The 12,905-nt window shown below is 40.4% G+C and overlaps 1 protein-coding gene across 2 annotated transcripts in view; it reads right to left on the bottom strand.

The window, feature by feature from the left end:
- Positions 1 to 12,905, bottom strand: part of LOC116051260 (striatin-like) — a 28,307-nt gene that overhangs the window by 14,456 nt on the left and 946 nt on the right. For both annotated transcript variants that reach the window (XM_031301530.2, XM_031301539.2), the window contains exon 2: positions 638 to 741. In XM_031301530.2, coding sequence (XP_031157390.2) covers positions 638 to 741 — 104 coding nt within the window. The remainder of the gene's footprint in view (positions 1 to 637; positions 742 to 12,905) is intronic.

Below are 12,905 nucleotides of genomic sequence, written 5' to 3'. Positions count from 1 at the left end.
AGTGCAGCCATGCATCAAGGAGAAAGGGAAATGCAAAGTGTATCACCACAGCTATCACAGGGACCTTTTGTGTGACGGTGACAGGCTAATGCACATGCGAATAAGAACAATGTAATTCTTCTGGTTTACTGGAGAAAGAAAGCTGCGACGGTGACCTCGTCTTGGGTGGTGAAAGAATTCCTCTCTCCTTCTTTCCTGTCTCGTCCTTCTACTAAGGACGCTGCAGAGTCATCAGCATCTGACAGCAAATAAAGCCTTCATGCCAACACATGCTCATGTCCAGAGACATCACACCAGCTGGACTCAGGGAGGGAATCTCTCTGACACTCTCGCGCCAATACTGCCTCTGCTGACAACAGCTGAGACATCAGACTGGTACACTTTTACACATTATCAAAAAATGTGCAGAGAGCTGCACTCTGGAGTGTACTAGCTATGTGCAGGTGTAGCAGATGTTGATTTGTTGACCAATGAGAATCTCACACTGCCATGTTCTCCTTTTCCATATTTCTCAGAAGCAGGAATTTATTCTTCGGAGCATGCAAAACATGGAAACACTGCAGTTGCTGCCGACTAGCTGAGATGTTTGTGTGTATTGTGGGTGGGCTGAGGCAGCAGTGGGTGGTAAGGAACTCACCTCTCTTGCTTCAGTGCGTACTCCAGCATTTTGATCCTCCTCACAAGGTCTTTCTTCAAGTTCTCCTGGCCTTTCCTCTCCCCCTGCAGGAAGGCGATTTGGGCCTGAAAACACATAAATAGGTTTGTCAGGTCACATTTTAAAGTAGCAAAAGTTGCTTTTATAAATAGAATTAATATTTCCAATGTTTTGGCATCTTAGATATGAGCTAGCTAGAAACAAAGACTCGACTTCAAAGACAACCTTCATGAGGCAGCATCTGAGAACAACTACTTCTGTCGAGACAGAAATAGGAAGATGTCAAATCAATATGCGTGGCATGATGGGGAAAAAAAGCCAATCTGTACTATTCTATTTTAATCTAACCTACTCACTCTCCCACACACCAACCGTCCCCCCTCCCTTCTCTAAAATCCCTTCCCTCTGCACACCACTGTCTCTCTTCAGTAACAGGCAGCAGCTGTTGACGCACTCAGTCTGAGTCAGCATTACATTACATTGAATAGCTGGGTACCACACAAACATGCATGTCTGTGTGCACACACTTGTAATGAGAGTAGTAGAGGTGAACAGAGCAGAACACACATTGGGCAAACCTGTATCCATCTTACAGCAGAACCAGACATTTGTACCATTGTAATCATCACAATATATTCAGCCTTTCAAATGGGAAAAAAAGATGAAGATAAAATCACACTGTGATAGTCTAAAGGGTATCTAAGCTAAGCTAGTTAGCTTTAGGCAGGACTGCTTTATCTGGTGTTACTATTAGGGGTTGGAATCATTGGCAATCTCACAATTCAATTTGATTGAGAATCAATTTCAGATTCAAAACAATTCTTGAATCAATAAAAAGAAAAGAGGGCATTATATTTAGGCTTTTATTACAGTGCACTGTGTACCAAACCACTGAGTTAAGGCTGCGCTGTTTACAGAAAGGAGGATAGTTACGCGGTTGTTTTCATTTCGCCACTTTATCGAAATTACACTCTTCTTTAGAGTCCATCTCAGTTGTTGAAAATCACCAGCAAGACAACAACCACTCTGTAGTTAGGAGAAAATAACAGAATAATTTGAGTGCAATTTTTATTTTGGATTAACACAAATGGAAAACAACGTCTGAAACTGAGTAAACCATTAACACAGAAGAGCGGCAGCACGATGGTAGATCTATTGCAAAGAAGGATGGAAAAGGTAGCCTTCAACTGTCTAACTTCAATAAGAGAATACAAGTTTTCCCTTGGGAATGATTCAAATTCTAAAACCACACATTTAACCTCGTAGGGGAATGAATATTGACTTGATTTTGTTGTTACTCTGAAACAGAGGATGGTGCGAGCTTGAGTGGGTTGGATCACAGTTTCACACGGATAGCAAGTAGCGCTGCTGCTGCCTGCAATAATGAGTCATGAGAGCACTTCAATCTGCCTCGTATTAATAACAGTGTTTCTTACCATCCACAGTTCTCCATAGAGTCACTCATAGAAAACCTGCCTGTTACAGTGCACTGAGGATTTAGGGTACTGGCTCTCAGTTTGACAGTGTAAACAGCACCGGGTTTAGTTGGCACCAGTCACATGCTAGCAGTCTGCATAGATGTCAACAATTGATGCTCTTGAAAGGTGTGTCAGCACAGTACACACATCACTCTTCCTATTACCTCTACACGGTCTCCAATTTCTTTATCACTCTATTTTATGTGCATCTACCCTCAGCTGGATCTATACTAATGCATTCAGGATTGTTAACAATGTTAAGAAAAGAATGCATCCGACTTTTCACATCCTTAAACCAGTATCAATGAGGGTTAAAACAGAAAGCCAAAACAAGAAAGGAAGGTGGCTCTGTATAAAGTTAAACTCCATGAAAATGCCTCTGGTGCATTTATAAGCTCAGTTACAGTAACATGGAGCAGAAATAGAAACAATACTAGCAAAGTCTGAGTAGTAGAGTGAGTAAGCAATTCATTTTTAACTAATAAAAAATACTGATTTGTAGGCGGATTAAAACAAAGGTTTTTGGATATGACAGGAGTAAAAAAAGATGAACTTGGTTATATTCAATAAAGCAAGTATCACTTTCTGCGGTCTTTGGAGGATGGAAGAGGAGGCACATGAAAGGGGCAAAAATAAGGCATACATTATGGAAAATGTTCAGTTTGGATTGGGCCAGACTGTATGGATCCCAAAAAAACTAACTCTGGTTAAAGTGGCTCCGATCCAAATATCAGTATGGACCACTGCCTCGGGGCATTAACACTGCATCACATGCAACTGGGCTGCAAAAGCTACACATCTTCATTAGGCTAATTGCAGAGCTTTTTTTCCATTAAAGATCTCTTGATGTCCAGCTGAACACAGTCAATCTGTATGGCTGAAATGCTGTGCAGAAAGGCAGAGAACAATAAAATACCAACAGAAACGTGCCATCATTATTCCAAAACACCTCACTTGTTTCACCAATGACCACACATTAAAGTCCTCAAGAATGTCAGATGACAAAGTGTAAAAACAGCTTAATGGGTTGTTAATTTGGACGCACTTAAAAATTGTAGCCTGCGATTCTAATCCAATAGACTTTTTTTGTCAAATTCAGCTGTCCGTTGTTTGTGTGCTGAAAAAAAAAAAAACTAGGGCTGCACGATATGACCTAAAATCTAAAATCACGATTAATTGCACATTTTACGTCGATAACGATAAATGAACGATAATGGTCCTCATAGTTCATTGGCAAGGTTTGTACTGTAAATAGGCTCAAATATTGAAGGTGAGATATTTTTTGCTTATTTTTGTGATTTTAAAATAATTGAAGGAAACACACAAAGCGGGAACTATTATAACTATTTACTGAAAATGGATAAAATTGAAATGAAAGCGCACATTGCGTGAAATGAAAATGTCTTGTGAAAAAAGTAACATTTTAGTTATATAAAAATTATCAAAATTATCGCCATGGAAAAAATACAGCTTCAGAATTTCAATGTCGATAAATATTCGATTAATCGTCCAGCCCTAGTTCAAACACAGCCCTGGCTCTGTAAATGGGAAACAAAGTGTCTCGGTCAGAGCCATACAACACTATTCCTTTCGTGTTTGTGCAAAGTACAAGGGATAGGCCACGGATGTCTAAACAGAAAGGCAGTGAGAGGGACGGTAAATCTGGCACATGCTAACGTTCTGAAGGAGCATTGACGGGAGTGGTGTATTTGTTTGGGTGTTGAGTTCAAATATCAACAATCTTTCTCCCGAATCGCAGACTCCACCTTTAATACATAACCTCACAAGTCAAAAATGGAGATTGCACATTGACTCATGTTTCACTGTGGATGAAACTGTACATCTGGGTTGATTGATATCGCGAGTGACCATTCACTTCCTTATCCACATGAAGCGCTGGCCCAGGGACCCCTGGCGTCCTGCAGTGCCAGAGATAGAGAAGAGTGCAGCTCTGTGAATCTCTGGCTCGCCAGCTCTCCTCCATCAAACATTAACCTTGGGAGAGATGCAATGAGTCAACTAGGGCCATAAAGAGACACAGGAAGCATTTAATTCCCGGCCTCACACTGCCTGCATTATTGGGCTGCTGGATAAGGGCTCCTTAGTCTGTCTGAGTAAGAGACATGAAGAACTGGGCATCCATCTAGAGTGCAGGCCTTTTCAGAGACAGGAAAAGGAGGCAGAAGAGATAGGCTAATAGCTAAGGAGGAAAATAAACACTATCCACTGCCTAAATTCTGGTAAACTAAGCCACGAAAGTTGGTCACAATACCTTCTGCTTTAGCATAAAGTCAATCCTAGTTTGGATGTAAATTGTCTACTCTTTAATTAATTCATTCATTCATTCAATCAGTAAAACGAGGAAAAATGGACTGACAGCAGCTTCCAGCCCTACTGGAGACACGTTTGAAGACAGCACATATACGCGTAAAACTGCAAAAAACAAAGTTAACATGTAGATCATTTAATCTCACATTGTTTGCAGTGGATTACACAGACAGTAACAAGAGGAAAACAATTCCACCCAATTTTACATCTTCTTTCAACTTCATTTGCAGTGAATGAATGTATGATGACTCTATTTATAAATATAAACGACCATGAAGTCTGAGATTTGTGAATTCCAGACATGTTTTCTTCCAGACTTGTTCATTGAGTCATTGCCAAAGATATTCATTCCACAATGAGGCCATTTAATCTAGACAGAGTGAACACTGTGAAAAATCCAGTACATCTCAAGCAGCGGCAAGACTGAGCTCACTCCATTTGTAAAAGAAATGCAGTGGATACTCATACAACCTCAGGGCTGACACACAAACAAAATGGTCACACATGCTAGCCCCGTGGCCCCTGTGAGAGCTGAAGAAGGGAGAGGGGCTGGAGTAAATCCCACATTTACAATGCAAACAACCTTTCTTTCAGTGAACACTGGATTTACGCTCACAGTTACCGTAAACCAATGAGCACCATGATGGCCGACCTGATGGCTAGCCAAGTGCATTCCACACATGCCATTACACTAGTAGCAAGATTAAAAAAACTGAAGCAAGACAGAGGTGCTGGGGACTTGTTATTGGTCTGATAGTGCTGACTGAAACTAAAAAAGAGCTGCCTGCATGTACGATCAACGGCCAAAACAATCTCACTTTTGGTTTGTAGGTACAACAGCTATAAACCTAAACCCTGCAATCAAATACAAAAAAAAACATTTCACAATTAATGTTACACAGCCTATTGCAGGAATAGTCACGTTACAGACTTCTGTAAATTTTAAAACCTTTAAAAGGCATTTTTAGAGGAACCTGAATGCAATGCTTTAATAGACCTGCAGACACCCTGGATATAGATAGTTTTTTGGCAAATCCAGCAAATAAAATACCTGACAAGTCAAAGTTCATGATGTGCATCGATGATCACAATGGTCTAAATAAATACAATAAAGACGAGGTAGGGCAATTTAGGGCAATATTTCTGATGACAGATATATTTATATTGTCTGACCGTATACAACATCATTCTACCCACCATCATTTGCAATGAACTGATGTCTGACTATAACGACTGGTTTCTAAAATGAGGGTCAAGTTCAGGTGGATTATCCTTTTACTTTCCTAAAGCAGCTTCAGTAACTACTAACTACAGTTTCACTTCCAGCGGTCTTTTCACCTCCTTCTCTGCTCAAGATGGAGGGGTCATTTGAGTCTCTGCACTAAAACTGGCCGTCTTCCCAAAACCCCATTCTGTCTCGGAGACCACCTGTAAAAAGGCTACATACTGACACGTATTACACAACCATCTGACTGACTGTTGGGTGTGGGAATCAAACAAACTGCTTAGCTTAATCCACTGCTCCAGTTTACTCTTCGTGTGCCACAGAAGCAGTGAGTTACATTGTAAAATACCCTTCACAATGCAGACACTGCACATCCATCCAACCCGCTCATGTCCCCGGCACAGATTCAGGATTGCTCTGAGGGTCAGGGTGAGACAGTGAGCTGCTCAAACTGGGATTTAATAAAGCTTTCTGCTCAGTTATCTGGACTGAGCCAAACTGTGCCTTTCACCTCTCCATATAATCAAACAAAAGAGAATCCTTACACTGCCAGAGATTGCTCACCGTCAAAAGTTAATCTTCTCTCCTTAACTAAACCTTCACAGAGACACAGATTTGTGGTTTTCATCTCATCACGAGTTTCCACTTGAGCTTCATTTTACACTTTGCTGTCACACAGCTTGCGTCAAGTTGACACTGCAGTGCTACTTTACACAGGGTGCAGACAAAGGCAGTATGTTAGGCTTCTTGAGGACAAGGGTGCTGCATCCCAAGTTGCTGCATTAATATTACATAAGGTGCTTGGCGCACATTTACATGCTCACATGCTGTGTGCAGGCAAAGAGCTATGTTTTTCAACATCAGCATTTTCTCTGACAAATAGGTTGTGGGACTGTGAGGTTTGGTCCTGACACAACCATGTTGAAAACAACATTTACAACAGCTTCGCAATCTAGAGTAAAGATGCACTGCAGAGCGAAGATTTAAAATGGGGTAAAATGATTCAACAAAAGAAGAAGACATACTTTATTGATCCCCCAAGGGGAAAGTACTCTGGTGTCCTGTCACTAACCAGCATCAGAAACCATGAGCATTTAGTTTATCAAGAGAGTGAACAGACAGAAGTAGTAAAGTGCTCTTTATAAGAATATGAATTGAGAGAAATAGGACAGGCGCAGACAAAGACTCATTTTTCCCCAATAAAAGCTGGCCAAAGTTGAACTTGAGACATTGTGCTTTATGATTGGCACCTTAACCCCAATTTTAAAGGAACTTTGTATACTTGTGATGAAAAAAAAAGTGCAGAATAAAATTATTTAACTTGTTAACACTTGTTACAGGTTAACATATATCCAGGTCAGTGTAATAAATAAATAAAAATCCAGTAATTTGTGCAAAGAATATACGTAATATAATTTTGTGCACGATATACTTAAAATCTACATAGAGCCGTAGATGTATATACTGTATAGTATACGTAGCCAAGCAGGAAAACACTGTTGTGCCATCAAAATGTGTGAAAACAACAATATCATCATCACCACATCACATTCAGACAACAGCAATTTAGTCTGGTGGTGAGTACACCAATTTACAACTCTGACAGACTGGCGACCTCAGATTGACTGTAAAACTGGGGAACCAGGCAGCTGTCCCACACACCCACATAGACAGATGAAGGCTGTTAAGTGTGAATAGAGCAAGGAGAGGCAAATTAACAGGCAGCTCTACAGCACAGAGAAAGGCTCTGGTGTGAGTACAACAGGGACAGAAGAGCATAGCTCATAGCTCACAAGGGTCCCTTCAGGCTCTCTCTGGGAAAAACACAAACGCTTTAAAACCACTCACTATTATCTATGCAGTGAATATTTCACATACACTGCAATGACTGTCTTTGTGGCGCTTCTAGTGAATATTACTGCGGTCTAAACCCTATGGCTGAGGATGGAGATGTTTCTTTGTGGTCTACAGCCTGGTTACGTGAGAAAGAGGTGAGCAGTGGTGTAGCATTAGCTTCTATGTGAACTGGTATACTCTTGGTGAGGAAGCATGTACTTTTTTTGTACTTTCCTACTCTGAGACGCACACTGGGAGGGCAAACAAAAATAACTGCAGCTTGGGGGTGGAGGTAGAGTCGACTGAGGAATGACGGTGACACCCATTTCTGAATTTCTCAATGCCACCGTACGTGCATGTGTATGTTTGTGCATTCTTATTGCCACACCATTGAGCTAAATATGCCTCAGGCTTTGTCATTAGCAAAAGTAAACATGAGATCACAGTAATAAGTCATCTATCTAAGTCATAACAGAGGCCGGCTAATTCTAGGCTGCTCCACAGTTAGCTGCAGTCAACTCCGACATGAAGATAAGTAACTGAATAACATGAGCCACACAACAACCTTGCTCAAGTTAAAAGCCTTTTCCTTAGAAATACAAGAGATATTTCTATCCAGAGAAGATAAGCGGGTCCAAGTTTCAGTATGCACCCGCAAAGAGCCACCTTACACCCTGAGTCACCTTCAACCTTTTCCCGGTGTCAAATTATGGCTGCTAACGGATACTTCTGGCAAAGAGATATCCTATGGAGCAGGGATTACCCCATAACTGAAGGGCTGATGAAGCACACTGGAGCATTGCCTGGCCTGAACAGGGCGTAACTCGACTCAACTCAGTCATCCGACATGGGAAAGATCTGCGCTAATCAGTGTGACAGGGTGATATCAATTAAATCAATTTCACAATACAAGACTATTTTTCTGACAGATATACGTTACAATATGGCACAGTCACTTGTAAAGTAATCACAGTATAGTTAAATACAACAAACCTGCTTTTACTGGAACAGTATGTATGTAGCAAATTGTATATATTTGCAGACATGTAAAGCAAAAATGCATTTAGTGCTTTAATTACAATTAGCTTGAAATCATTTGGACAACAGAATATTGTAAAACAACAACATTAACACAATGCAATTTCAATGATAATTGCTACATGATTATATAATGATTATAACTATCACCCTGCCCATCTAAACAATGCTTTAAAGTCAATGCCAGCATGCTGTGTATACAGTGCTGTTAAAAAAAAAACATATATACACTTGAATGGTGTGTGTCACTGACTGAACTAAATTAAAACCTACACAGATGGGGATAAGTTAGGTTGAGTAAGGTTACTAAGTGCTCAAATGATAAGCCAAATAACTGTTCAGGCAGGAAATCAATTAACAACCATTTTGACAACGAATAGTGGATCGACAAAATTAATCAACGACTATAAAAAAAGGAGTTATCATTTAAGCTTTTTTTCAAGCGAAACTGACGGACATTCTCTGGTTTCAGCTTCTAAAATGTACATATATGCTGGTTCTCTCTTATTTATTTTATTGTAGACTGTTGGTCAGACAATACCAGACATTTCAAGATGTCACACTGGAAATTGTGATGGTCTGATGGACTTTTTTTTTTTTATAAACAGTCAGACAAAACGAGCAATGTGAAGATGTGTAAAGGCCATTTATTCACTATTTTTTGACAATTTAAAGAATGAATTGGTTAACTGATAATGAAATACGTTATTAGTTGCATCCCTTGTCACTTTGATTACCAAGATAACATACTAAAAACTGACTAAAGCTATAATCTATCACTAGCTAAGCAAATCAGCTTGATTGAGCCAATCAACTGATTATCAGTGAACACTCAACTACAGTCCAATCATGAATGACAGCAGCCTATGCATTACACAGACACGGCTCAGCAGCAGGACAAGTCGGGCATGTACAGTACGGTTTCTGTGCTGCTCCAGTAGAAAGGAGTGGCTCTGAGCGTGACCTAACAGGCTGGCTGGACGACATTCTTCCAAGCCCTCGGGTTCGCCTTCCTCCCAAACAGCGACATAAGACGCAGTTTCAACAGTCTTTCATTCAATGTCTATACAGCCAACAAGGAAAAGAAAACCTGGAAGAAGAGTATTCCCTGTGTTGTGAAGTTTTCTTTATGTACAGTCTTAATGGTCTCTGATCTGAAATCTTGTATCTAACCTAAAACATGCAAGATAGTAGGGCTGGGAAAACACGTTTTTGTCCCAATTTGATTTTTTCACCATACATGGGTGCTGATTCAATTTGTATGTCAATTTTTAATTACGATTCTAGAAGTATTGCGATTTTCTTTTCCTTCTTTAACAAAAACAAAAGTTGAATAATAAACTTCTAGAGACAATGTATCATGAGTAGGGCTGTAACGATATGCGACATGAAACCGAAATCGCAACACTCGGGATTTGGCAGGGAGGAGATTTTCGGCACGAACACCGGTAGCGCTAACGGAGGTGTAACGTTACGAATGGCCGCTGTTCTGACTCGGGTGCCTGGGTCTGTTTCCCGATGGTTCAGTAAACTGCCGTTAGCGTCCTTAGCACCGGAGTTAAGTGCTGACCGTGGTTGGATTGCTGTAATGATAGTGGCTGGCTGCTATCTGGCTGGGGGCTGACTGTGGATGTGTCCCCGGGCCGGGGCTGTTGTCAGCTCTGATCCCGACTGAAGCCTTGCAGCACCGGGAGAGTGAGGCAGACAGACAGGGGTGTGCTAGCTGGCTAAAATTACCATTAGATTAGTCGTCTATCTATACAGCTAACTGATTAATTCGTGGGTTAGCCCAGAGTTGTTAACCGTGGTCAAAACAATCACACTAAAAATAACTGAGCGTGTTGAACGATGTCGTAATCTTATGTTACCCACCGAGAATTAGCTAACGTTATAGACCAAGCATTAGCATTAGCTACTTGTCAACCAGCACCTTTATAGTAGGCTAACCTTAAAGCAACACCAAAGCACTTTTCCTCTTCGGTCCCCCTACAGGTTGGAAGCGGAACTGTCCATTACCGTTACCATTACCATTATTCTTATGTCTCATTCGAACTACAGATCCGCTACCCGATCTGGCAAACTTGCATAGTGCTGTTATAGGCGATAGGGCCGCAAAGCGAATTCAGAAGTGCCGTTCACCCTGTTACGAGTTGACGAACCACCGAAACGATTTTGGAAACATTATTTTAAGGTACAAACGAATCTTTGGTGTTGGATCGATCTATATTGAAATCAATCAATATCAATAAATAAGGTCGCTGTTGTATTACTGTGTTGCAAAGTGGCATGTAATCAATGACAAAATGATGCCATGTGGCAGAAAAAAAGTTGTATTGCGTTTACTGAGTATAACTCTCCTCCAACCCCCCACCCCCAAAAGAATCGAGGTTTGTATCGAATCGTGACCAAAAATCGTAACACGAACCGAATTGCAGGTTTGGTGTATCATTACAGCCCTAATCATGAGCCATTTCTAAAAACTAATTGTTTTCTAAAAAGAATGCACATCACATGTCAGTCAGTCAGACATTTATTTCATTGGTAAAGTAGTAACAGTATTTTCTGCATTTTCTGCTTTCGCTCAGTTTTGCTGGAAACGGATTTGATGTAGACGCCATCGGCGGTACCGTATAAACTGAAAAATAATTAGGCGAATTATTGGTAAGAAAAATAATTAAAAAATATTGATTCTTTGGAAAATAATTGATTTTAATAATCGTCGCAAAAAAAAAAAAAAAATCACGTTACATACGATTTTAGTTTTTTCCCCACCCCTACAAGAAGCATGTCAGTTTTGATTCTAAAACATAAGCGTGTGGACATGATGAGCAGCATGTTCAGAAGGATGAAGTGGACCAAAAAGAACATACGGCTCAGTAGATGCTGCAGGGTACCTTCCATTAAGGCTCTAGTATGCCCACCAGAACTTTTCATTATTCATACATGTCTATTTAGGCTCATCTAAATGACTTTCTATCTTTTTTCCTCACTGTGGTCCCTTAACTGAAGGTTAATCCACCAATACCTTCTATGGGTAAAAGTACTGTATATGTTTGCAATATGTACACATCCCTCAAGGACACAACAAGGTAACATCCTAGGTGGATTTTCAAAGCGTTTCTACACTTGATTTGTCATTATTGCCCCAGTATATTGCAGCACTGTCTGGCACAGAAAGATGGGTGAGACCACCATTATGGTCGCAGCTGACAAAACAGAGAATTCATCCTTGAGACATCTATTCAGAAAGGTAATGTGCTACAGTGATTAGAGTACAATTGTAAGTAAGCCAGACGTTTTAATGGGTACTGTATACTGCAGGTTAAATCATGTTCAAAACCTCAACTAGCCTCATATTTGGGGTTAGGTGCAGCAAAAACAAAAACTCAAATTGAGCGCGCACTGTTTTGCCGCCACAAACAAACCACCAAATAAGTCATTTAGGAACCTCACTGTGCTATGCCGCAGTTGCTGCTGCTTCGCTGATAAGCTTGCTTAATGCCAGCAGACAGGAAGCTTAATACACGGGCCAGATGAGCCAAACCCTACTACACTGAACAGGGTATACGTCACCAATCTAAAAACAATGCAGTGTCTCCCTCTCGTCTCTTTGTTAGATGAGGTCAGTCTGTCAATGGAGCTGCCTGCTGCCAGAACCAAAAAAGTCAGTGTCGCTCATGTCTGTGATCCAACAATTATAGCCCCCACAACTAGGTCAAAATTATGAAAATAAAATAACATTTTCTTCCAAACAGTAGACATGGAGACTCAAGTAAAACAGTAATAAGCTGTAACAATTCCTACTCAAATTCTGAATAAGAATGGTCTGGCACATTGTGTCCAAAGTCATTTATATACTTAAAACTATGAAAAGTCGATCATGTAGGGTGATGACGATAGTTTCTAGGGTCAGTTAAAGCAAATATTATAAACATTACTCCTGTCAATTCACCTACAAATATACAAGATGACTGGTATAGCACTTTGTGCTCCCAAACAGTGCAATCAAACATGGAAAAATAAGAAATTAGAAGTCTAGTTGGACTGGAAAACACAACAACACAAAGATTTAAGAGTAAACCCGGGTATTGGCAAGACATTAACTTCTAGTTCAAGCACACTACAAATCAATTGTCCGGGTTTGTGTCATGTTTCCCTTTGGAAATGTCTGGTTCACAGCAGGAAAACCTACTGCTTTCTTATATCTTATGAATAGCTGAATATTTGAGTTGTTTGGCCATAAGGTAAGCGTCAAATATACTATTAAAGAGTGGACCAATTAAAAGCACTGTGACATTTTTTTATTTTCTCTCCAGTAGTGGCAGTATCCTGGCAACTAGCTCAT

Source organism: Sander lucioperca, chromosome 15, assembly GCF_008315115.2.
Source record: "Sander lucioperca isolate FBNREF2018 chromosome 15, SLUC_FBN_1.2, whole genome shotgun sequence".
NCBI lineage: Eukaryota > Metazoa > Chordata > Actinopteri > Perciformes > Percidae > Sander > Sander lucioperca.
Note: the sequence above shows the minus strand (reverse complement) of the source record. Positions and strands in the feature narration are given on the sequence as shown.